At 36.9% G+C, this 27,935-nt stretch overlaps 1 protein-coding gene across 1 annotated transcript; it reads left to right on the top strand.

Moving 5' to 3' along the window:
- LOC117205983 (ATP-binding cassette sub-family C member Sur-like) lies at positions 1-27,902 on the top strand. Its single transcript, XM_033444878.1, is given in 44 exon segments — positions 1-168; positions 3,784-4,084; positions 6,591-6,851; positions 6,983-7,085; positions 8,174-8,401; positions 8,651-8,833; positions 8,942-9,088; positions 9,154-9,354; positions 9,438-9,575; positions 9,656-9,818; positions 9,901-10,079; positions 10,147-10,278; positions 10,643-10,880; positions 10,974-11,079; positions 11,151-11,412; positions 11,513-11,650; positions 11,794-12,036; positions 12,147-12,388; positions 12,458-12,523; positions 12,599-12,706; positions 12,783-12,877; positions 12,973-13,199; positions 13,299-13,520; positions 13,610-13,791; positions 14,149-14,320; positions 14,411-14,648; positions 14,765-14,892; positions 14,947-15,134; positions 15,224-15,327; positions 15,599-15,795; positions 15,896-16,049; positions 22,609-22,760; positions 23,257-23,328; positions 23,821-24,050; positions 24,132-24,274; positions 24,720-24,857; positions 24,936-25,114; positions 25,401-25,648; positions 25,741-26,064; positions 26,333-26,564; positions 26,683-26,789; positions 26,898-27,137; positions 27,351-27,417; positions 27,503-27,902. Coding segments are annotated over 43 exon segments (7,509 nt in total). The 5' UTR covers positions 1-168; positions 3,784-3,848; the 3' UTR covers positions 27,599-27,902.
- Positions 27,903-27,935: the final 33 nt, after the last annotated feature.

Below are 27,935 nucleotides of genomic sequence, written 5' to 3'. Positions count from 1 at the left end.
TCTGATCTGTCAGTAAGCCGCGGACCGTCAACCAGAAAGCACGCGTGCTTCTCTGCAGAAACGATCAACGCGCACGTGCGTGACCAGGAATACCGATTCGAGGCCGACAAGTGGTTCCTGGCCCTTTAGGATTCGAGCATTCGATGAATACTCGCGCTGAGAGCGAAGGTGCATCCTTAAGCTCTGTATACGCTACAGATTTCTTAATTTGTCTCGTTCTTCTCTTCTATTTTTTTATTATGTTATTCTCGATCGTGAGACGAAAAGTCGAATAACTGGAAGATCTTTGCAAATTGGTTCAAGGATTATCAATATCATAATTTGTTAACGCTATTCGCATCGAAGATCAAGTTTTACACAAGCTTGCAATTCTCGCACTTATTTTCGTTTCGATATTCTTGTGAGATTATTATAGGATCGCGTGTTTGAAAGGTTTCTTAAACATTGGACGAGAAGATAATAATATTAGAATTTTGTAAAACCACTGTTCGAGGGCGAGAGTGTGGAACTCCTTAAGCCTGGAATTTTTGATTTGATTTTCTCGTTGTTCTCGTTGCCAGTCGAAAACTTGTAAATTGATTATTGTCGAAATCGAGGACGCACTATAGCGCTACTCGTATATAAATATAATTAAAGTTCTTGGACTTGGCTTCCAATTGTTATTCTTAGATGTTAGCTATAGATATGAATTACTAAAAAAAAGTGACACAAATCAAACGACATGAAAAACGGCTTTCAATCATAATATTTGCAATGTTTGAATAGTTCCTTGGAACTAAGAGGTGATTATTGAAATTTATTGACAGAGGTTTCGTAACGGATATATCTTAATGACCAGTATTATACGCGTTGCTTTAATGCAACATCGTTTTAGCTTTAGGAAATATAAAATAATTCAAATACCAATCGTTACGTTCGTGAATAAGGAAGTTATATCGAAGAAATTTGTTCTCCAGCGTATGCTAAACTTACAACATGCACGTCATTGCATTTCACTCGCTACTAAACATTTTTCTCTATTAATAGCAATTCTTTCTCCATTGCATGAAAATCATAATAAAAGATATAGCGACTGTGTCTCTCTTTCATTCACAGAATTCATTAATCGCGAAAAAATCTAACCACACTTTTACCAACGTTTTACGTAACACGAACAACATTCGATACTTTTAACGTCCGATATTATGCATAATAAACGAGACTATATAAAAATATAGCCCCGTGGAATGCAAATTTTCCCCGGAAAAGTTAAATCAAGGCCTAGCACGAGAAATTGAATAATGAAAATCTCACTCCTAACGAAAATAAACGAGTCGCCGAATATTACGAACGCGTAGTTCCCAAACTATCGAATACATAACTCTCAATAAAGAATGAGAAATAAAAATATCGTTAAAAATATCTAGCGGAGGAAGAAATATTAAGAACACGTAACTCTGGCACAGAAATAACAAGAATGATTCTTCAGATGACGTACGAATTCATCCGATAGAATACTAATCATTTGCACATACACTGTCAATCGTAACCGCAGGTATCAGCGTACCTGCTGATATTTCAAACAAATTCAATGTTTTTCACCGCCTTTAATTTCTAATTGCCTTATTACGAAGCTGACGTTACCGGTATTCGATTTATACGTTTCGCGTAATATAAAACATCAAACGAAATAAAATTCGTTAGAATTTTCCAACGAACGTAACGAGTAAGTGTCTCGATGTTTATAGACGATGCATTTCGTACGTCGATCGTCACGGTACAAAAATCGATCACCTAAGAATTCCAGCTGGAAAAAGTGAATCTGAAAAGCGAAGCTTTCAAATCTTCACCGAAGATGCATCTTCATCGATACAGCGATTCACAATCGTCGTTCTATGAACGAACGAACGTTCTCTATTGGAAGGCTAAAGCGAAGGCTCGGTTTCGGAAGCGATCGTAGTAACAGAACGTAAATCATCGGTAACATAACAGAAAACGCGTGGTAGTGGAGTCACCGTATAAATTATGGTAACGAGTCGCGTCGAAAAATTCCAGTTGCGAGACACGTAAGTGTTGTTACTTTACTTTGGAACTTAGCATATCGCCGACTGGCATCCGTGAATTTCAATTAATCGCTTATTTAATGAACGCGTCGATAAGAACGTTTTACCTGTAAGCGCGAGTCCACTTCGCGTCTCTTTTGCATTTTTCTCGTAAGGATAAGACACGGCGAAACAAATCCTCACGAACTGTACGTTTCGCGGTTCATCGAATTAGTAACGAGCGATCGACGTTTCTTTTCTTTTTTTTCCTTTTCTTGCCTCGTGGCATGAATGGATGTTGAAATTTTTGGTCGACGAGGCGTCGCCTTGAGACTAATGGTCTCTTTGCATGGGCTTCTCGTTAATACGAAACACGCCACGGAAGTTTCAAGTACTAATTTAAACCATTAAGGGGCAAGTCTTTTCGTGAGGTCACTGTTAAACGCAATTCAATTTAGAGAATCTTCTGGCACGAGTATAATAAAAGAATTTGTTCCGCTATCTTCCTGCAGTGCAACCAAATTTTATTAACCCTTAATGGCTCGGGATCGTTTAGCTGCAGATGCATACTGATTAGAGCTTGGAAAATGATATAAATATCGAGACACAATTGGTGAAATATACATTTTATCGATATATCGTCGTATACCGTAAAAAATAAAATTTAGTACATTGTATACTTTGCTATATGTAAATTTGAGGAAATTCAAATGGCACAAAGATATATTACGTAATACGATGATTCAAATGTTATCAGATGTAGGAAAGTCTTTCGACTGTCAACGAAAAAGGGATTGGCTTACTAAATGTTTGGGTCATTGTAAGGAATCCATTTTACAAAACAGCAATAAAATTACTGTGTATCTTTTGTCAAAGCATTGCAAAATTATCAAGAATTATTTTTAGATTCTCCTTTAGATTCCGGTAGCTTTATCAACTTTTTATTTTCATAAAAGACACAGCGGCTCAAAATACAAGTTTAACTGGAGTTCACGCGAGGAAGCACTCGACTCGAACGCATTTTTATCGGACGCATCGAGAGTTATCCGAGCGTAAGATATTTTCGGTGAGTATAAAGGTCTGTCGAAAAACAAAGCGCGTTTGAAAGCCTGTGGACCGGAAGCTAGAACGGTTTCCAGCAAACCCATTTATCGTTGCGTCACAGTAGAAATAATGAAAACATGTTATTCTTAGTGATTGCAAAATGCATTCAATCGAAGTTACGCAAACCGTTTTTGACTATAAAACGTGTAGCCAAAGACGAAATAGACGGATTATACGAAACTGAATTAAGTAAACCACGTAGGAAGAGTGCCAACGTAGAAAAATATAACGACAGGAAGAGAATATCGAAGCGTAAAAGACTTTTAAAAGAATATTTTTGCCATAAAAATTAATACAAAAAAGTAACAACTGTTTTATACTTTTGCTTAAACAATTAAAGATCTCGTAACAAAGGCTCGTCCAAGCGTTTTTATCAGAGTGAAAAATATTCTTTCATCGGAAAAAGAAAGATTCGTACACATATACTTTACGTATACGTATATTTTTGTACGCACAAATCGTTCGAAATTAAAAAAAAATAAAACGGTACAAAGAAAGCAGATACTCGTTGTTTGCGTATCAAAAGATATAAATAATTAAAAAATTATACGACGACAATGTTTTCAAGCAGATTGTAAATTGAAGGAAAAGAAACGGTAGAGAAAGAACGAATATTCTTCTTCATGTCTCGAAGAATATAGAAAAATAATATTTTTAGGCGAATATCAAGAACGATGTGTCCAGATATCACACGCAAATACCGTTTCCTAAAACACCATTAAAATGGACTTTTGCAAGAGTTACAAATTTCTACAAATCCTACCAAAACCCGTGAGACGCGTCGAATGGTCCTGGCGAACGGAAAATGGTACGCGCGTCCGGTTCATCGAGGATGATTCCAACGAGGATGATTCCATCGAGAATTGCCTCATGGAACTCGTCAATATCTGCGTTCCAGCCATCGCGGTCATCCTTGCGTTGATCACCTTTCTCAGATGTAAACACAGGAAACAGCCAAAGTAAGTTGACGAAAGAAAAGACAAGACTCGATGGAGATTTCATTTTCACGATAGAGAGATGAATTACGATCCATTCGCTTCGATCATTGAGATTTATCTCGATTTAACGAGAGCAGTTGAGAGCAAGAAGAGGCTTCCTTCGAAACTTTTTGTTCCACTCGCTTCGAAATTTTCTCTTCGAAAGTTACCTGCCTCGAAATGTTCGTTTCAGAATTCACTTACTTCGAAAGTAATTTTACATCGTTTAACGGATGTCCGATAACAGAAGGCACGGTTTATTTGTACGTTATTTCACAGTCTCTGGTACAGCGCTGGACAATGGCGATCGAATGTGATGTCCGTTGAAATTTTCATTTCAAAGCTTTTGCTTGCTTCGAAAGTAACTTTGCATCGTTTAACAGAAGTCTGATAACAGAAAGCAAGGTTTATTTGTACATTATTTCACAGTCACTGATACAACGCTTGATAATAACGATCGAAAGATACTCCACGAGCGATAAGATTTGGCTATTCATAGCTGGAATGGTATTTGCTTCGGTTGAAACGGGATATCTTTAGTTTCAGAAAAACGTGTATCGAATGTTTAATTTCAAAAGGCGAGGCTAGAAGCTGCAGCTTAGCTCACACCAATTGAAGCAACATTCAATTAAACGAAATGTTTCACGTTTGGGATGTCCCATGATTCATATGGGACCATGTTCCCATTCGAACAATTTGCTTCAATTAATGTGGTGAAATTTTATCGAGCCTGTTAATTTCTTCGCCTTTGCTTGACCCTTTTTACGTGGAATTATTCCTTGCTTTATTTATTGCTTTTTCGGCGATGCTCGATCATTCGCTGTAATTAAAAAAGTTCTTCTTTGGAAAAAAACAACTGGTGAAATTTAAAGATTAGAATGGTTTACTGTGTAATTGGTTCTCTTCTGAAGAATATTGCCGGATATTTGCCCATGTCAAACATCTGTAACACTCCACCACGTTCCTGGAACGAGCTTACATCCACAAACTTTCATCTGTTTTCCATGCCACGCTCGTCACTTCCAGCGTTCCTCGTTCCATAAATCAAAAATGTGACAGATATACAAGATTTCGGAATTTCTTGCTACCACATATCCAGTAATCTCTTTTAATGTCTTATTTGTCAACTAACTTGCCTAAACCATGTTAACAGTATGATAAAACGAGGAAGAGCGTCAAATAATTTGAAAGATAATTGTTTCTTTGTCCTCAAGATTTCTGATGTTTCTGCTACGAGATAACAGAAATATATACTTTCTTCTTTTTTTTTTTGGAATTAAGATTAAGCTTAGAAAAATTACTTTTCGTCGATTATTAACAATAGAACATTTTTTCGGATGATCTTGTAATAAAACTCGTAATCAGTTTTACCAAATACAAATACATCTTTCGTTTAATTGATTAATAACTTTCAAAAGGTCACCAAATTCACGAAAAGCATAAAACCCAAAGAAGAGACGGAGAACGTACGAAAAACACAAGTCATAATCCCAAATGAAAACATCAAAGTTGTCGTTAACCGCGTGGAATAGCGAGAAGCGCGGATTAAATGGATCAACAGAAGACCCAGATTAATTACCAGAATAATTCATAACACGTGCTGTTGCAGGGTTTTCGAATACCTACGTGTACACTCTTTCCTGGTTTGCGTCACGTTGCCCGTTCCAGGAATCTTAATGCAGCTGAATGAGATGGCTTTTATCCTTGTTCGTTCGCTGAAAAATCAATAGCAATTCCTCCTTGCCTTCTTAACCCTTACGGACTATCGTGCTTCAAATTTCACTCCGTGTGAATCTTGTTTCAGCGTTATCATTTCGTGACAGAGTCAGAGAAAGACGCATAATATTTGCGTAACATTTTAAAAACATTTTTCGGTGTAAAATCTTGAAACAGTCGTATATTTAAATAAAAGTCGAACTATAGAAAGACGAAATAATGTTTAATGCAGAAATTGTCTGAAATTCTAAAGAAAGTCCACCGGGGTGGTTGGATCGAAAAGCTAGAAATAGAGAGATGAGTTGCGGAGTGTAATTTTATTGGCCGAAGAAGCAAAGTCGATAAACTTCTAGAAGCTCTGATGCGAGAAAAATTACGATATCCGTTTAACGAAGGTGGTAATTACGTGGTAATTAGTCGCATGCTTGATTTTCTTCGCGTTCCACTTGACTTAGATTGATTTCGTACGGAAATTGGACCGATACAGGAGAAGGTTGTGCTTCCTGCTTTATTTTCTAGAAAGAAGAATCATTTTCTTGTAATTGGAGGTTTGTCGGAGATCGATTGATCCGATATAAATGTATTCAAAGCTCGTAGGCAAGTTGCAAGTTATATTTAAGTACTTTAACGTAGGATAATAACTATGAATCACGAGTTTCAGTGAAAATATTACAATTTCTCCGTGTCATTATCAAGCAAGAAATAATGAAATTTAAATTCCATCCGATGCCTGGTAAAGGATGTATTCTTTTTTAACATTCTTTTTATTTAGAGATTGCAGAGGACTCCTACCATTTCATACAACTAGAACACTGTTGTGCATGACAGTGTTGGCGGTGCTTTTTGTCGAACTTTGCGAGTCGTTGCTCACGTCGATTTCTTTCTCGTTGATTCTGATGATCGTAGCCATCCTCTACTGTTGGATCATTCATCGGAGGACCGAGGTTAGAGATGCTTGCGGTACTGCCCTCTCTGCTGGAATCTTCGTCACGATTAGCTTATCGCGAGCATGGAAATTTATGTGTCTGTCTAGGTCAGTTACACTTGTTATTCATTTATTAGAAAAATTATTATTTAATAAGAATTTTGAAATTAACAAATATTCCTCTTTATTATTTTTAATGAATTTGCGATTTTTTGGAAATAATTGCCGAATATATACAGATATGGTCTGTCCATGATACACGTTCGACTCGCAACCACAACGTTCACGGCCATTACCTGTGGGCTCTTAGCCGTTTTGGACTCTTACACGTTCTATCTTATGGTAAGTTGCTTAATGATCCAATTACTATTAATTCTAGGTTGTTATCGTTTCAAGATTTCTTGCGCGATCAAGGGAGGATTTATTTTAACTACTATATATCTGCTTCGGCTATTAGATACGTAGTTTATAAGCCTGCTAGTTCTTACTGCAAGCATCGCGAATTAGCGACACAGCGTTACAACCTTATCGAAGAGAGCCAGCTACTCCCGGCACCAAGTGCAAACATTTGTTTTACATTTACTCAGCTTGTTTGAATAATAATGTTTATTATCGCAGCCTGAAGAGGCAGAGCTTATCGAGTGGTAATGCGAACTTTTCCTCCTCGACGCTGCGAACTAGATCGCAAAAATAGAACCGTCCCGTCTATTCGATATTCAATTTCCAGGAAATTAAATAAAATGTCGCTTCGCGGAAAGTTCGCGAATGTTTCGACAACCGGTGTACACGTTGCGACGTACAGAAATAGTTAAACTGTATCTAAACTAATTGCGAGTCGATGCAAGTTCTTAGCCAAATCTCAGAAATAAAGAATAATAAAATAACATAAATAAAGAAACAATACAATAGAAGGATAACGCTTGCAGTGGAATAAAATCAAATTCTAATCTCTTCTGTTCTCTTCCTTATAATACAACCATCCATCGCTGATGCTGCACTAGCTTCGTACAACAGAACAAAATGAATAAAAAGTAACATAAATCCAGGAAAAGACAAGAAAATTGAAAGAAAATTGAAGGATCATTCTATTTTACAAGAATACAATCACTTCCATTCGCTGTAATGCAACTATCCATCATTGAAGTTCCACTAATGCCACTATACATCAACCTCTTCCTCAAGCTTCGTTCGGTAGAATTGAAAACATATTTCACGTCTAACTATAGTCGCGTTAAGAATGGTTCCGTTTGAGCCGTAAGTGGTCTTCCGATAACAGGTAAGGCGGTACTCTGCGTTTGCTCCAAATATATTTCGCGTGTGCACGCCGACTCCTTGACCCAGTAAAAACAAGCGGGTTGAAGCATGCAAATAGCCCGGTATCTTAAAGCGCCGCCGCGAATAAGTCAACTTACGATATTCGTTCCGTCTAGACAAGAAGGAAGAAAAGGTATTTGATCGAGCGAGGAGAACGACGAAGAACAGCGTACAAACACGCGGACGTGCCGTTTCTCAATAGAATCACCTTCCATTGGGTGATCGACCTGCTGTGCAAGGGATACAGTACGCCGTTGGAGAACCACGACCTTGGAGAACTTCCCGAGGAGGAGACTACTAGGAGACAGTTTGACAAGTTTCGTGAAGTTTACGAGAAACATAGGGTAATTATATTCTTCGAATATAAGAAAAATATTTTCTAATCGGTAGGGCCGGAGAAAAAAAAACGGTACAGGATACCAAATTTTAATGAAATATTTTAATATTAGTTGAAAGAGTTTCATGGATAAATGACACGAGTAGCAAAATTTGTATCTTAACTACAGAGTATGAGTTACAAATTGTAATTTATATTACATTCATATTTAATCATAAAAATCGAGATGATTCGGAGTGTTTGGTTGTTTCCGTAGGAGAGAAACGAGAAACTACGTCTTTGGCGATGTTACTGGAAAAGAATATGGTACCCGTTTGCCATTGGGGGATTATTTAAAATACTGGGGGACGCTACAAGCCTTGTTGGACCGATGTCTATTTCTAAAATTCTAAACTACGTCTCTGCTTCTCAAAATGGGACAATAAATCGAAACTCTATGGTATCTAACATTGTTCGATAACATTTCACCTAAAAGAATTAAATATAAAATACAACGATTGAAAAGATTAAACAGAGAATTAATTAAAGACACTATGGAATATTTCAGAGTGCCATGACATTTCCTGAAATCTTGCAAAATGGCTATTTTTTATGCCTGTTGGTGTTTTTCTTTTCTTTATTACAAAGCACTCTAAGCCAGGCCTCCACTCATATCCTTTGCGTTGAAGGGATCCGCCTGAAGAACGCACTTCAGGTACACTTGAAACTCGAAAATAGCAACCATCGAAAACCATCAAGAGAATTGAATTAAAATTACAGGCGCTGCTATACGATAAAGCCTTGCGTTTATGCTCTTGGAGTATCGACGAAGAGGATAATCCGACAGACAAGGAGAAAGAACAGAATAAATGTCAGCAATCTGCTGATATTGGAACCTTAACTAACCTAATATCTGAGGATGCTTACAATGTGATGAGCTTTTTCTGGATTGGACACTATACCTGGGCAATTCCATTAAAAGTGAAAGAATAAATAATTAACGATAATTAGATATTTATATCCTATAGCTAATAACGATTTGAAATTTTAAATATCGATTTTAGATCAGCGCTATAGTTTTTCTTCTTTACACAAAATTGGGAATAAGTGCAATTATCGGTGCATTCTGCTGCATATTGATAGTAACGCCACTACAATTGGTGCTTGGCAAGAAAATGTCGGAAAATTCTAAATTGGTCGCCGTAAGTCGATACTTGTAATTTCTCTTAAATATCTAATAATGGAAAGACAGTTTTAGAACCGACAATATTTTTATCTTTAGAAAAGCAGCGACGCTAGATTACGTCTGGTTAACGAAATCTTCCAAGGAATAAGATTAGTGAAGCTTAGAGCCTGGGAAAATATTTTCGAGGAGAAAATAAGAAAAACGAGAAACGATGAGCTAAAAATGCTGGACAAGGATTCTTTCTATTGGACCCTTATAAGTAAGTTCGACTTCTCGATCAAAGAAAAGAATTTTGTTTCGAAATAACGTTGTTAATTGAAACGTGGATTGTTGATAATTAGACTTTCTCACGCATGCTTCATCGGTACTGACGACACTTTTCACTTTTGCCGCTTATTTCTGGCTGGAAGAGAAAAGTCTCGAGGCTGGAAATGTTTTTGCAAGCTTAGCTCTATTCTCACAGCTCACAGTGCCCCTTCTCATTTTTCCTGTGATGATACCTATCATTATTAACGCTATGGTAAGCAAATTCTTTCGACTGTTATTGTGTTCTTCTTAATAAATACTTTAATTCAAGATTTCTATAGATTTCAACAAACAGAATAGAGGAGTTTCTCCAACTTCCGGAGATCGACAATGTCTTGCCTAATCTTAACGATGCAAAATCAGAAGTAGCCGAAAATACATCATCGCTGGCCAATTCTATCGAAGAGAGCACTGTAAGTATCTATGAAATACAACGATAATACTTGAAATATGCTTGAAATATACTAACCGAGAAGCCGTGAAAAATATATCGACGCTCTGAGTGTATTTTTTATTCGAGTAATTAAGCTACTATGACATTTTTATTTCTCTCTTAAAACTCTTTAAGAAAAATTATAGTTACTAATTCAAACGTAGTTGATATTAAACAGCTAAAACTAAGATCCTCGACAGTGTCATTTTGTCCCGTGGTTTCCGGAAAACCTGCCAATTGCAAAATATCTTTACATTTTTAATATTATAAAATATTAGGAACTAGATACTACGAAATATTGCAAAATATGAATTTCTATTCGTGTCAATTAAATATTTCTTCAGATAGAAACAATGAAAACGCACAACACTCCCAATTTTGGATCGTTGGATAACATCAAAGAAGACGAAGAAGATGGACAATCTTCTGACTTGGCGGATTACACGATGGATATAAATTCATCGGTGGACACCGTGTTTGAGAAGGATCCGGAGATTCCGGTGCTTACAATGAAGCGCTGCGGATTTTCTTGGGGCACCGATGAAAGTCTGTTATCCGTATCTGATCTTAGTTTTCCACGTGGTAAGGTTAATTAGATGCAGATCCACTGTAGCAATTATCGATCACTTGCAGCTACGCAAAATCTAAAAAACCACGTACTACTGTCACTTTTAGGTCAGCTGACTATAATTGTTGGAAAGACAGGAAGTGGAAAGACTTCTTTACTATTAGGAATGTTAGGAGAGATCCAGAAGACAACAGGATCGATTCAGTGGGCTAAGTAAGTCAGAGATCTCCTTGTTATTTCAAATTTTTCTATATTCTAATTGTAAACGAACTATTGCAAAATAGAGGGGTGAAGGTTGCATATGTGGCTCAGAAACCCTGGCTCCAGAACGCCAGTTTGAGGGACAATGTTCTTTTTGGATCACCGTACAAATTGAGAAGGTACAGGAATGTATTGAAGGCTTGCGCTCTGCAACCGGATGTCGATATACTTCCGGGTCGCGATTTCACGCGGATAGGTGAGAAAGGGATCAATTTGAGCGGAGGCCAAAAACAAAGAGTAACTATAGCGAGAGCGCTGTACAACGACGCGGACGTTATAATAATGGTTAGCTAGTTTCTAAACTAAACATTTTATTTCTTAAATAAAAAATAGTACGTTGAAATAATTAGGTTTAAATTAAAGATTCAAATACTAATATTTGCAGGATGACCCGTTGTCCGCGCTGGATCATCAAGTTGCACAGCAGATCTTCGATCAAGGAATCCGGAAGCTGTTGCTGAGGAGCGGACGCACGGTGATTATGGTTACTCACCGACTAGAATTGTTATCAACTGCTCATCAAGTATGTCTCAGTCAGGCAATGTACTCTTACACTGTTCAAAACAATAGTTAATGTAGGTAATGCTACACTAAGTTATGAGCAGTGTATGATAAACTGAAATTGTTCAAGAAAAGGCGCAATAGATAAATGATCGTGTGATTAAGGTTGTCGTGATGGACGGATGTCGTATTCGAGTAGTGGGCACGAAATCAGCGATCGAAGATGCTGATCCAGAATTAGCGATCGAGTGGAGGAAAACAGCAACGAATAAAAACGAAGGATATCGTGCTGATAGAACTGCGAAAGACAAGTGGGCCTTGATGAAATTAGTATCCAGAATCGGTGTGAGTGCGACGAACAAACGACTTGGCGATGGATCCTGGACCACTGATCAAGATGCCCATGTGGTAGACTTTGCGATTAATAATTATATTATCGTCGTGTTGCACGTTTTCTCCTCCCTTTTCTTTCCTCTTTCTTGTTTTGATCGATGAACTTAAAAATTTGGTTTCACCAGAATCCTCCAGCTTTCGTCCCGTTAAGAATGAGAAGAACTACCCTTGGCGGATCGAGATACTTAGCCCACGATCTGACAGATCTTCCAGTGCCCTCTGAAGAATGGAACATCGGGAAAAAAAGATTTAAATTCCATCGAAACGCTGTCAGATCGAGCAGTCTCCAACCTCAAAGACAACCACCCCCTGTTCTACGACAGAGCAGCACTCCAACCATTCTCGAAAGTCAATACGCTGTTCCTAGGTACGCTAGTGAAATTTTGATAGACTGCTTTTTTTTTCTTACATAAATATAAAAATCAGTTTATTTTAGAAAAAGGAATAACACTTTTGACAACGGACAACGAAACGGCGTTTTCAGGCAAATATTTTCTGGCGCGTGAGTCGAATAGCTATTTTTAAATTCTTATAACGATTTGAAATGGATGAATCTTATTTTTGAAATCTTCTGTAGAATTATCAGTCCACGTCCCGATGAATTGACATTAAATAGAGACAGAGGCGTGCTACGAAAATTAATACCTTCTAACTCTAACAGACAAATACAATACACTGTTAAAAAGTACGAAAGAAATGAATTTATACTATTTCTCATATGCAGCAATATCTCTTTTTACGAATAGCTTTTATCCATTTAGAATTAATCAAGAACAGGAGAATGATCATTTTCCCGTTAAACGATTGCTATCGATAGAGTCCACAGGAACTAATGAACCCGATGAACTTGAAGGAAGTTAGTACACTTTATAAAGAAGCTACTACTGATAAGTAATATCGAAAAAGAGTACAAAACAGCTAGTTCTTTTTTTTTTCTCTTTCTCTCTCTAGACGACTGTGATACAGAGGAACAAGAAGAAGAATTTCAATATGAAGATAGAAGTGGAATAGTCACAAGGATGATCCTTTGCGATTACACAAAAGCTGGAGGCTGGATACCAGGCCTAATTTACATAGGAGTAGCAATTTTCTGCCAAGTTCTGAGAGTTTATATCGATCTCTGGCTGAGTCAGTGGACAGACGAGGACAATATAAACTTCAATCAAGAAAACCGAAATGTAACTGCGTAAAATAATTTTGTCCGTGATTTACGATTCGATTATTGAACATTACAATGGATAAGGAATCCGTTCAGACTGTGCTGTATTTTATTTCAGACGGTGTTCTATTTTAAAGTTTACATCATTCTTTCCCTTGTCTTTATACTCTTGTCTTTCGTATGCAATGCAACTGGTCAATGGACAGGAGCCAGAGCGAGAAGAAAATTACACGAGGAAGCCGTGTCCAGACTTCTTAGAGTACCGATGTCGTTCTTCGATTGTAATCCTGTGGGAAAAATTTTGAACAGATTCAGCGCCGATACAGGCGTCATCGATAAGGTGAATAATCGATAAAAAAAATTAGTCGATGCGTGGTTATTAAAGAAATGCACAGTTATTTATCTTTTTGTTTTTTTTTTTTTTTTAAGAAAATATCTATGTCGATCCAAAGACTGACATTCTTCGTCTTGCTCTGTGGTTCAGCGATACTAGTAAACGTCATCGTATCACCGTGGTTCTTCATTGCTGCTATACCCACGTGTGCAGCTTATTATATCGTTCAAAAGTTTTATAGATGCAGTGCGAAACATTTGCAACGATTAGACGGCAGGTACGGTACATATTTTTGTAAGTGGTATTTGGTTTTCTGCGAATATTTTCTATAAACTTTTCCTTAGCTTTTTTAAACCTTCATAGATTAACATAGGAAACTGTCCGCAAATTTGCTCCAGACGAATCGTTATTCTTCCTTGAAAAATCTTTTAAAACGTTTGATTTTAAAACTGATTGTGCAATGTTATAGAGAGTTCAATTAGTAAAAAATGTATTTGTGAACATAAACTTGCACGACCCAATTTGCAAAAATATACTTGTCCAATTGATCAAATATTTTTTAGCGAATTTAAAAAAAAAATTTTGCCTTTCTAAATCCTGTGTTCATCTAAAAATCTCAATTATTCGTTTCTAGTACCCGATGGCCAATCACAACGCATTTTTCTGAGACACTTCGCGGTCTAGCAACATTACGTGCTTCCAAACAAGAGAATCGCTTCATGGAACAGGCTATGAAGTGCCTAGACGTTAACACGAACGCGTTTCTCCTCCTGAATTCCAGTAGCCGGTGGCTCGGCATTGCTCTAGTGAGAAAACTTGCAAAGCTTCTAGAATTATTTTTACAGTTTTCCAGTTCGACTATTGTATCTTACTTTATCATAAATTTTAATATTTAGGATTATCTGGGTGCTGTTATAGTAGGATCTGCGACACTCGCCGTCTTAATTTCCGCAGAATTGTATCCAGATCGCGTTACACCTGCTCTAGTTGGTCTGGCGATTAATTACACCCTCTTAGTGCCAATTTACTTAAATTGGGTAGTGAAATTCACAGCGGAGACCGAAATGTATCTTGGTAGCGTTGCACGTATCTCTACTTACAGATATGCTCCTATTGAAAACTACCAACAAAATGGTACTTTAATGCTTTTTAATCTTTCATCGTTGTTTCGTTATAAGAACCAAATGAATTATTAATATATTTTCAATATTTTCTACGTTATCTGGAATATTTTATACGATATTTTCTAGACTTCCACTTATCTGATAGTTGGCCAGGTAAAGGTGAGATTATTTTTGAAAATGTTTCTCTGAGATACGTTTCACAAAGAGAACCAGTGATCTCGAATCTATCCTTGAAGATTACGCCAGGCCAAAAGGTAAAAGTTACAAAGAATTACAAAATTCTAGGTTTTCATAGATATTTCTCGCAGATTGGAATTTGCGGAAGAACCGGAAGTGGTAAATCGTCCACAGTAATGGCGCTGTTTCGACTATTGGAGATTACTCAGGGACGTATATCGATCGATGGCACAGACGTTCGTCAAGTTCCTCTAGAAATTCTTCGTTCGAGACTCTCAGCGATTCCTCAGGATGTGATCATGTTCAGTGGTACCATTAGGTATTTTATACATTTATTTTTTTTTTTTTTTTTTTAACAGAGAATGTCCTTTGAAAGCGATGATAAAATACGAATATTATTTCCTCCAGAGAGAATTTGGATCCTCTATCGGAACACGAAGATCTGGAACTGTGGAATGCTTTGGAAGTAGCACAAATTAAGGATATTATTGCCTCTCATCCTGAAGGTCTTAGTAAGTGAATTTCTAATTCCAAACGCAAAGTTCAATTTTATAAATTAAATAAATTTCTTTTTCTCGTACCTGATGATCAAAAAATTGCAACGTTCGTAACGATATAAGTCTTCAAATCGAACAGACTTTAAGATAAAAGGAGAAAATGAAAGCTTCTGTTAATAAATCGATATTTACGTTAAAGCTCTAGTCAGTGGTCCAGTTTTTCATTAAATATTTTTAACAATACTATTCTTTAGAAAATAAATAAGAATACAATTTCCCGAAACAGATTTCGAAGTGAAAGAAGGAGGTGAGAACTTTTCTTCCGGTCAGCTGCAGCTGCTCTGTATGGCACGAGCAATCCTGCGCAAGTCTTCGATCGTCGTCCTCGACGAAGCAACCAGCGCTCTCGACGCCGTTACTGAAAAGAATCTCTTGAAGGCAGTTTCAACTGCTTTCAGGAACAGAACAGTGATTGCTATCGCGGTAACTTCGCTTTAACTCTCAACGTCCTTTATATCCACGAAGGAAAATGACCGTAACAACTTCGTTCCCTGTTAATTACGTTTGATACTTTACTTTTCAGCACCGTGTGTCAGCGTTATTGGATTGCGATCGAGTAATCGTGTTCCACGATGGTAAAATCGTCGAAGATGGACTACCAGCAGACTTAATGCAACGGCAAGGTGGATTCTTCGCGAATATGTTGAAGTCCAATGAAGAGAATGAAACGACTAATTGTTGAAAAAGCACACGTGCATAAAAGGACGATGATAAAGGTCGATAACATTGAAAGACTGGGACAGAGGAACGTATCTAACCATGTTTCGTCACAAAGTATTTATTTTTGATACGAATGATAAATGTAGAGTATCGTAGTGATATAGGAATTTCTGAAATATTTTTGTAAATACGAAGATGCATTCGAATGATCGTTGATCGATCTGAAATACATTTCACTGTTATTCGCATTGCATAGATAACGAAGCTGCGTTGCATATAAAAATCACTCACAGATAAAATACATAATAATATATTTTAAAAACCTTCTCGTTTTGAATCCGTATATTATTAACAAAGAAAATGAAAAAATAATTCTACCATACAATTGTGTATATTTTTATACCTTCGCTCTAAAAATATCTCATCCCCGAAATTTCTCAATCACCAGAAAAATCGTTCGCGTACATGTTTCTAACGTCGATCGGAAAGCAAGAGAAAAGAATCGATCAAAGGAAAGAATCTTAGGCCAATTAATTCGCTCGATCCATCGTGCATATATCAATGGAATGCACCTATCTCCTAATCAGATCGAACGTGTTGATGCAAATGTACTTTCACGGGCTATTTCGGTGGTATCGGTTTTTCCGCTCGAATCATGCCATATTCACGTATACTCGAATACATAATCACTGGCGGCATATATTACGTGCGGATAAGGTGGCCAACGATAATAATTGCCAATACCCCCACTGTTTGACAGCGATGGGAAATGAGCGCGTATTTTTCAACTAGTGGCATTGAGAGCGGCCTGTCGATAAGACCGCGAGTCTGCTAACGAAAGTTGGTCGAATTCGTTCCACTTCTCCTCTACTGTCGGCTCGAAACTAACCCCTTCTCTGTCCTAATTCGATCATAATGTCGACGAAACTTGACGCGTTTAGATATTCTATCGGAAATTTTCATATTTTTCAAATTCAATGACAAACACTTGATCTTGCTCATTTTTGAAGCTTAAAAAAGAGAATCGCGCGAGGTAGAAATTAACGCGTGAGAAAAATGAAAGCGCGCGTTCGCCTCTGAGTTTCGTGTCTAAGCAGAGGCTTTCTAATTATCGTGAATAATCGATCCGCGCGAGATCGTAGTTGGTAACGGACAATGAATCTCGAAAGTGGCCAGTGCAGCCGGTGTTCCGCAGTTTTGTAAACCTTCGCAGGAGAATAAGCCGTAAGGGAGCAGACGTATTTGAACGTGAGTATGCTTGATTAACGTTGTTTACGTGTTTGTCGATCGTGCAACGGGTTCTTCCGCCGAGATTAGATCGGAGATTCGGAGCATTCCTCGTTCACGTGAGTCGTGAAATTCGTGTTGACAAGCACGATTTACTTACTCGATAGAGGCTGATATCTGTTAATAATAATTGTCGTCACGTCGAGCTCGCGGAAGAAATGGAGCAGGAAAGCTTTTACCTGGCCGATGATTCATCGTGGAACGAGTACCGTAAGTTTTTTCCATAACTGCCGGATGCTTTTACAAGTTTTTGTAATTTACGATCTACCATGATCATTTGCAAGAACGAGTTCTTGCAAATGATGCGATTTTCATTTGACACGTCACAAGGTAAGGCAGGTGGGAGAATCGAAGATCTTGTCGAAACACTTGGTTCGTTGTGGTCGTATAAGAAAGTGTGACACGAAAAAAAGCGAGAAAATAGGAAAAAGGGAACGTCCGATAGATGAGAAGCGATAAAGGCACCGAACTGAGCGATAAGAGGCCATTTCAACGATAAAATAAGAAAACGGGTGACTATCGGTATATTCAGGGACACGGCCATAGAAAACTGTATAAAGAGTTCATTTCAAAGATCAATACGTTCGTAACAAATTTCTTAATTTCTAATTTCGTAATTAATTCTTTTTTTCGGTTTCCATTTTTTTCTTTGAATTTTAAATATTACGGATTTTTGTATACGGTGATCGTGCCAGCTATGAACGACAGATAAATTCAAGTCTATCAATAGTAGCCTCGATAGAATCGATCGTCGATTAATTTTATTCAATTCAGAAACTTTAAAACCGCTCGTTGCATGCATGTAATTATTTTCGGCGTTAGCGAGCCCATATTATCGCGAATACAATGAAATAATTCTGTTTTTTACAATTCGTAATCGATACAAAATGTAATCATGTAATGTTAAAAATGTAAATGTTTCAGGAAGAAAGCTTAAAAAATTTCGTTCTTTTCGGTTCGAAAATTCGCTTGAGAATCTTAAGAACTAAAGAGAAATTAGAAAGAGAAAAAGAAAGATAAAACAACGGATATTCTCGCGATCCAGAAAATGATCAAGGAAGAGAACTCAAAAATCTTTTTCTATTGGAGTTTCAGAAAGATGATGGTTACAAAGTACTGAACCATGCCCTCTCCATCTGAAAAAGAAAAAGCGGACATACCAGCCTTATTAATGAAAAGAGAATAGAATTCATTAGATAAGACGTGGCCGTATGTGTACCTGCCTGTTGACACTGCGTCTCTTTGTTATCGGCTAGATAAGATTTCTGCGTCTTTGTCGAACTTGAGATATCAGTTTTATGCGCGAATTCACGGAGTGCAGCTCATCGTTCCTCAGAAAATCATTTATTTCGTTATTTGACACGTCGAGCAAAATTACATTCTTAACCATTGAACGAACTAGTTTTTAGCAAGATTTTTCGTTTCTTGGAAAGTTTTCTCGACTCTCGGTCGCGTCTTCCACGTTAAATCTGAAAGGTGAGTTTCTACATTCAACGTCCACGTTACGAAGACGTCGACAATTTTTATAGGAAACGAAGATCGCAAAAAGACGAGACTATGTACATATTACATGAATATATTCATAAGGGCGAACTCTTCTGTTTGGAAGAGTTTATCTCAAGATCTAATCGATCAGACAGAGGAACATTAATCGTGAGATAAAATTGACTCGGTAGTGTCTGTTAAATCAATTGCAGTATAATGCGAGCAACGTCAGATGACAGATAAGGTTCTTGCCTTTCTGTCTCGCATGACGTTGTAAAAAACAAATATTGCATCTGATTAAGTAATTTCGTTGTACAATTAAATATTAACTTTCGTACATATATACGAGATAACGTTCTCTGAATTCAAATGTGAAGGAATCGAGAGTGAAAAACAGTAACGATCGAAGAATGATTGATCGACGATTGCTTTAAAGTTCGTTGATTAGATTAAAATGGGAGAAAAGTTTCGATTCACCTTTTACTAATTCCATTGTTCTTGTATAAATTCGGGCGTAACAGAATCACGAGATGACAAAGCAAACAGGGTAACCAAAAGAAAATCAAACACGATAACGAGACGAAAATATTGGCGAAGTGCAAAAATAACCGTGGAATATTTAACAAAGTGTGTAAGACGGAATCAGAGGTGACGTCTTAAGAGGGAGAACACACACTGAGAAGCACGTGTGGAACGATTACACTCGAGTTAATTGTGCTTGTCGCAGCGGTTGATTAAGCGCGAAACACAATTAAAACAGTACTTCAACGATATTTCGTTAATATAGACCTCTTCAATTTTGAGATAGGCACGCAGATTTGTTCGTGAGCGTGAACGAAACTTAACGAATCATATCAGCGAACGTGTACATTAATTACAGAATTAAACAAGACCGTGTATGTATGTACATGTACGCGACGAAGCTGCGTTTCTCGATGAATACGAAAAACAGTAACGTTGTTTGAGTTTGTTTTAACAGTCTGCAAAATATCGTTAACGATATCACCGATGTTGCGAATGGAATGTTCGAAGGATTTGGTCAATATAAAATATTTGTCATCTGTAGGTAAACCGACAGAGACAACTTTGCTTGACAATAATTTGACCAAATACAGTCTCGAAAGAGAAAAATGTTCCACTCTCTTTATTTCGTTGTAGCTTTTACGAAACGCTTCCTAAATAACGCGCATGTCGTTGCAATTACTACTGACAATGGAAAAATCACTTGACATTGACGAGATAAGGTAATTAGCTCGAAATGGGAAAACGAGCAGGAATTAAAGGTACTGATAACGACGAAGTTTAAAAAGTTCTCGTTGTTTTCAATATTTCCAACGTCGCGAAATCCAACCGGTATTATTAACACTTCTCATTCCGCTATTATTTACTCATTTCTATCAATATTAGCATCAGCTACTCTACCATCTACTAATATGAACGTTACACATTACGCACATGACTGTCACGGATCTAAGTCACCTACATACACATAGCAATTTCCAATGAAAAAAGGAATTAGAAAAAGCTGTAAATAGTTTACAATTCCAACGGACGTGCTTGGACGTGAAAGATATTTAATCTTGCGTAATCGTGGCAAAATAATATCGCAGAGGAATAAAAAATACCTGTGATATTTTCATTGTTAACGTAGATCACGATCATCGGTCGCATGCTTTTCATTCCAACGGGCTTAACGAGTAACATTCGCGCGAGCATTGTGCAAGAAAAATTGCGAAACGCCAACTTGCGCGTGCTTGTGGTGGAACGTCCTCGTGATTACGTAAAAAGAAGAAAAAAGAATAGACACAAAGAGACAAAACAGGGAAACAATGGTCGACTGAAAGGAAAAAAGACGAACGACTTCGATCGCTTCTTCGAGTTAATAGCTCGACTTCTAACGAAGCAGGAAATGCTACGCGAAACGAACCTGGTGCCGCAGTTAGATAGGATCTGCCACGGAAAGAGACGATTTTCTAGTTCCTCGCTGCTTCGGCGATCGTTTCGTGGCATTACGTATACTCGCGTGAGCTCGAACCAGCCAACTTTCGATGGTAATCTCTTTCGTTTCGCTTTGTTTCCCTGCTTCCTATGCTGATCCTCACCCTCGCCGAGTCGCCAACTGGACGGTTCCTTCCAGATAATCTCTTACTTTTGATTTATGACGAGGAAGTCAACGCAGAACGAAATTTACTCGCAGTTGAAGTTACTACGAAGATCGACGTCTTTCCTGCAGTCGAACACGTGATTTCTGCTGATCTATGTATAATAATCAACCTGTTACTTCGAAATTATAAATTGAGTATTTTCTTTTCTTTTTTTTTTTCTTCTTTTTTTTTTGGAGAATAATTTTTTAAACGACCGAGATTATTGAAAAAGTATGACAACTAGCAAGGATGTACAAGCACGTGCTCGACAAACACGGCATAAATAACATTTGGCCAGATCCTCGTATGACTAATCAAACACCCTTATCAGTCTCTTAATATAGTATAAACCGACGTTGCTCTTTGTAACGAGATTACGTTAGCATTTCAAGATACGATCAAACAAAGACTTCAATTAATCCGCCCTCATTTTTCGAATTTTCTCATACAATATCGGAGAATAATCGTTCCGTTTAGAGTTACAAACGAGTTTGCCTAATTTTTCACAAGTGTACAACTTTCTTGCTGACTAAGCTGAACTATGGCCGACGAAAATGAACATCAAGATCGCGATAACATCGACTTATTAAATTTCAGTCTCCGACTGAACGATTACTCGTATTATTACTCGTATCGTACGATTAGGTACAGTCCGAAAATTATCGAATTTTATTACATAAGACAACATTCCATTCGAGTAACAAATCGAAAGATAGATGGAACGATAAAACACTCTCAAAACAACGAATTTGTATTCGAGACGACAATGAAATGGGGATCGATTATGCTCTAGTTAACGCGAAAATTTGTTGACAATGGAAACCATCCAAAAGATCGTACCTTGAAACGAGAATATCCACATCGTGAGAACGTGCTAATATGTCGTGACGTCAGCATACGATATATCGTGCATCAAAGATCATTAGCATAAGCATGTGATCAGCTAAACCACGTGCTCGTGATCGTCTGGCGTAAAAACTTTTTGTTTGACGGTAACTTTTACGGGAGTCGACGATCTCGATAGTAGATCTCGGCAAAACATCTGTAAATTGTGATTATCGATAGTTGATAGTTGAGTTTTAACTAAAATTTTCCTACTATATTTGGTAAGTTTTTATTTAAACTATTAAGAAGCAAAATAAACGTTAACGCGGCGCGACACTTTGCTTCTAACGTTTTTTTTTAATCAGTTTACATTATCGAATCCTATCGAATTGACATTGTAAGGAAAGAAAGAAAAGTTATTTTTGTATCTCCGGTTTGTGTAATAATCTTTCGTAATTCTAATACTATTCTTGTAACTCTATAAAAGAATAACTTACGCCATTTATGTTTTCAAATACTTTACGCAACTTTTGCACATTATCTACTGCTTGGTCCTTAATGGTAACGATATAAAAGGCGAAGATGTAGTTTCATCGCTATTTGAGCTTGTTTAAAAAGTCGCGACAAGATAATATTTATAATCAAGAGCGTTATAATAAAGCGCATCGCTCTTGATCAGAGCTTACGGAAACGATAAGTGATGTTATCTTAATTAACATCGGCAAGAAATTGGAACCAGATAAGACAATTGTCTCGATCAACGCGTCGATCAGCGACAAAATATTTGTACATAAACGAATTTACTGCGAAATTGAAACGATGCTTTGCCTTTCAGAAGTCAAAAGAGTGTGTTTCCGTCATGCTGTGGATGAACAAAGTATGAAGTTCCCGTGCTTCCCGAAGCCAAGTATCCTGGGACAGAGGGGCAGTATCAATCTTGCCTCTCTGTCTGGGAATGAGTCGAACAATGTGAACAGTACGACCTTAGTAAGTTTGAACATTTTCCAAACATGTACTGCACCATAGTTTTATGCCGTATGATTCTCTCGCTGGTCGTCCCGAAAGAAACAGCCACAATTGGCCTGATCGCTGCACGTATGCATATGTGGGAACTGGAAATAAGATTATGAAGATAAGAATAACTTCGAACTAATCACACATATGCAACACAGGAATTATCATATACAGTAGCTACAAAAGATATTTGAATATCGTTGTATCTTATCATAGCATTTACGTATTAATTAATTAGGTGCAACTACGTTAAATTTCGCACAATTTAGGGGTCATACGATTACAAAAATTGGACACTATGAAAATGAAACGTAGAGTCTGATAAAAAAAAAAGGCTTCGTTAGAAAATCTGCGAAATAGCCACTGTATATACAGCCAATCATCGGCTTGTTCTTTGAGGCCTGTAGTAAGAGAATCACTCTGTACGAAGCAAATAATTTTTTTGATTTCTTTGTTTCTTCGTTTATAGAACCAAAATGTGAAGAGCCCAGTGGTAACGAGCTACAAAGAATCTGGTGAACCAGATCTGACTCATGGCGTTGTGAGTATTTAAAAATATCTTTCCGATTAAGCAGAGTGCATCATTTCGTAAATTAACGGGTACTAATTAACGGACGCGTAAGATTTTCGTAAAAATCAATGACACAAAAATATTCTTACGAAGGTGTAAAGATCTTTAAATAGATATATCTGTTTTGATTTCTTTATCTCTAGGAAGACATTAGGCAAATAGAGTATGTACATATTGTAGTTTCGTGGGAGCTAACAGGTACTAATTAACAAATTGAAATTTCATAAGAATCAGTAATATAAAGACAGATGTAGAAAAGTTTAACAATTCTAAAATAAACATACATATCACCAATGTTTATATATCATATTCGTAACAAAATATTCATTGTGTTTCATTAAGGTAAAAGGCATGTTAGAAAATAGCAGAATGTTAAAAAGAGTTGATCGATAAATCAATTTAAACAATCGATAAGTCATAGAAAATGTTTAATTTAACAAGGAAATTTTATTTCTAATACAGATACGACCCTTACCTGCTACGGTAATATCTAATGGAATCGGCCCACCTGTACAGTCCCATGGAAAAAGTAGGGCACCATTGCCACCACAACAAAGTCACAATGGGAACGAACAAGATCCTGTCAGAACTTCGGATGGTTCTGATCAACCTGCGAATCCCAGAGGCGGTATTATCGGCAAAACTCCAACGCCACTCTCTGAGCCAACTCCTGTTTACGAAAAGGACGAAAAGTAATTTAAAGAAAAAATAATTCAACGAACTATTCTAAATAATGATACATTTTTTACATATATTTTGTTTGTTCCCTATAGGAGTAAACAACAAATTACAAAGGCCATTTTGGAGAACGAATTTCTTGGTAACCTTGAGGAAAATCAGGTGGAAGCGTTAGTCGATGCCATGTACCCGAAACATATACCACCGAACACCTTAGTGATTCGAGAAGGAGATATGGGTAAAATTATAATATTTCTTTTTCTATATTAGTTGTCGTCTGACAATAGCTGAATTATTCTTATCACGAACGTGGAATATTTCACTTTAGAGCGAAAAACTTTCTTAGCTATCTATGGAATAATTAGATTACAGACATCTATGCAAATACATATTTGTGTAAAGATACAGTTTGAAAAAAATGAAATCTATTCTTCGGATGTTTTACATATTTTTGCATATTATCCGCATTCCGGGAATTTTTTCTTCGAATTTTCAACAAATGCATAAAAATTCATAATAGAGTGATAGATAAATTTACATAAGAAATAAAGATCCTTCGTACGATTTGATAGATTGATAACACGATTAATAAATGTAACTTCGAACGAAATAAATGTGAAATATTTGCATAAGTTAAGTATTAATATCGCTTTTCTAAATTCCTTTCTTAATGTATAATTTAGGATCGCACCTGTACGTGTCAGCGGAAGGAGAGTTCGATATCTATGAGGGTGACAATTTCCAAAGAAGTTTTGGTCCTGGCATCGCGTTCGGAGAAATTGCTTTGTTATACAACACCAAGAGACTTCGATCCATCAGCGGTAAATATATAGTAGATTATATTATAAAATAATTAATAACTGTATTTTCTATTGAAAGAAGACACGTTTAACTTTCAGTAAAGAAAGGTGGAAAGGTGTGGGTCCTCGACCGATCCGTGTTTCTCACTGTTATGATTGACACAACGCAGAAAAGGCTGGAAGGAAACATTCGATTCCTTAAACAAGTTTCTGTTCTCCAAAAATTGCCCGAGCCAAAGGATCACGTGCTCGCTAAGATTTCCGATCTTCTCCGCGTGGTAAATACATATATTTTGTATTTCTAATAATTAGATCGTGGATGTTTATGTGTTTATAGGAAATTTAAAAGTGTAAAGATACGCGGAATGAGCGTAATATGGCAAAAGTATCTGAAATATTCAAAGCAAAGTATTCGCTGTAGTATGTAGCGAATGAAACAAATGTCTGTTTAGATTCTATTTACGTTCATAGAAATATAAAATCTCATAAAAATCTGCAATTTACTAATGACCATCCGAATGCAAATCTGGTTCTGAAAGTAACAAGTATATATCTTCCCGATAGGAATTTTATCCTGCTGGAGCAAAAATAGTTACGCAAGGAGAAAAAGGTGACAAATTTTTCATAATCAGCGGTGGAAACGTTAGAATAACAAAAGACACCGAGGATGGTGACGAAGAAGAGCTAGTGGTCCTTGGAAAGGGTCAATACTTTGGAGAAATAGCTCTTTACGACGACACTGGTGAAAATCGTCGACACGCCAACGTCATTGCACTGGCGCCTGGTGTCGAATGTTTAACTTTGGACCAACAGTGAGTTATACATAAATCAGTAACGATAAACTTTCTCGTCTCGTGAGTTCTCAGGAAATATTCATGCTCTTTTAAATAACATTAAACTCCAGTTCCTTCCTGAATTATTTGGGTGGCCTCGACGAAATACGCAACAAGGATTGGTTAGCGGAATACGGAAGACAGAAACAATCGCTGACACTGAAGAAGTGGACTAGCGAGTATTCGAACGTCACTTTGGCCGATTTGGAGACCAAAGCAACGCTAGGAGTTGGAGGGTTCGGCAGAGTGGAATTAGTCACTTTAAAGTCAGATCCTCAGAAGAGTTTTGCTCTCAAGAGACTGAAGAAGAAGGTGATGGTCGAGCAACAGCAACAGGAACACGTGCTGAACGAGAAACATATTATGCAAGCCTGTGATTCTCCATTCATATGCAAGTCAGTACTAAAAAGAATCTTATCAATTGATAAACCGCGGATTTATAAAAATGAAAGGATGCACATAGTATATAGAGTGTTCAATATAAAATGTATATAGTATCCAAAGTAAAGCATTGTATAATATGTGTAATTTATAATATTAATTTATCTACTTTGTAATATTTGGTGGATGAGGCAAATCTTTGCTAAAATATTAATTTGCATAGATATCCGCGTTCTATTAATCAAATAATTCAGAAATATAATTTTCCTTCCTTTTATTTAGGCTCTACCAGACGTACAAGGACCGGAAATACGTATATTTCCTGATGGAAGTCTCTCTAGGTGGAGACGTGTGGACAACTCTCCAAAGAAGACGAGTCTTCGATGAGTCAACCGCACAATTCATGGTAGGATGCGTGGTAGAAGCTTTGGATCATCTTCATTCGATGAACATTATTTATCGTGATCTAAAGCCAGAGAATCTTATGCTCGACGCCCGTGGATACTTGAAACTAGTAAGTTCGATCTGATAATCACTAGTAAGTGTTAACAGTTTGAGGAAAGTCGATTGTCAATAGCTCGACTCTGTTTACAAGAAAATAGGTAAAACGCGATTTTGTACACATTTTCCAGGTTGACTTCGGTTTCAGTAAAAAGATCGGGCCATCGAAAACGTGGACTTTCGCTGGTACGCCCGAGTACGTGGCGCCAGAAATTATTTTGAACAAAGGACACGATAGGTAAATAATTAACAAATAGTAAACGTAAAATATTCTATAAAGATACGCTGGACCAGTTTCAAATAAAATAACGAAGGTGACTTTAAGATAAGTTTAATTTATTCAAAGGGCGGTGGATTACTGGGCTCTCGGGATTTTAACTCATGAGCTACTAATCGGTAAGCCACCATTCCGAGGTTCTGATCATATGTCCATTTACAACAAAATTCTGAAGGGCATCGAAGTGGTCGGAATACCTAATTCCATTAGCAGAAACGCCAGCAGTATCATCAAGAAGCTTCTTCGTCTAAGTCCTTCTGAACGTCTTGGCTACCAAAGAAATGGCATCCAAGATATTCGAGATCACAAGTAAATTTATCAATTAAATAATTTATTTTAAATAAATTCAATTAAAACGCACTGAAGTTTCTATTTATGCAAATATATATGTTTAAGCAGAGTTCATTTAAACGCTTCAGTAGAATTTCCTCGTTTCGTAGAACTAGATCTTTAAATAGATCGTTTATCGCGTTTCTTCGAATAGAAAGTACAAGCTTTTTTAACGAAATAACATTTTTATAGATGGTTCAATGGATTTAATTGGCAAGCCTTGCAGAGATTAACCTTACCAGCGCCAATCGTTCCGACAGTACGTAAAATCTATTTTACGTATTATTACAAATATATTAATTTTTAAATAAACTCACCACTTATTCTCTTTTATAAAATCCTAGATACGAAATCCGACCGATACGAGGAATTTCGAAAAGTATCCGCCGGATCGTAATGTTCCACCGGACGAGTTCTCTGGATGGGACGCGAGCTTCTAAGCAGGAAAAATAGCACGATAATCTAAGCTGTACATGATTTCTCCATTAAACGTTTGATAAGAGTCGTGAAATGATACAAAAAGTGCACATGAAGGATGAAAATAATGTTTACAATAATACCCTACAATAAAAGCATACCGATAGCAAAGAGATAATCGTTATCTTTAATCGATTCGTATATTACAGATGCGTAGTTTCCTATGTATGTTTCTTACATTCGAAGACACTAATGTATGAAGACACTAATCTTGTATCTTATGACTAAACTGTAATTAATTAGCAATATATAATAGCAATATATATATATATAATTCTTGTAAAAGAAGTAGAAAGCGAA

Source organism: Bombus bifarius, unplaced genomic scaffold, assembly GCF_011952205.1.
Source record: "Bombus bifarius isolate JDL3187 unplaced genomic scaffold, Bbif_JDL3187 scf7180000007996, whole genome shotgun sequence".
In the NCBI taxonomy this organism is placed as follows: Eukaryota; Metazoa; Arthropoda; class Insecta; order Hymenoptera; family Apidae; genus Bombus; species Bombus bifarius.
Note: the sequence above shows the minus strand (reverse complement) of the source record. Positions and strands in the feature narration are given on the sequence as shown.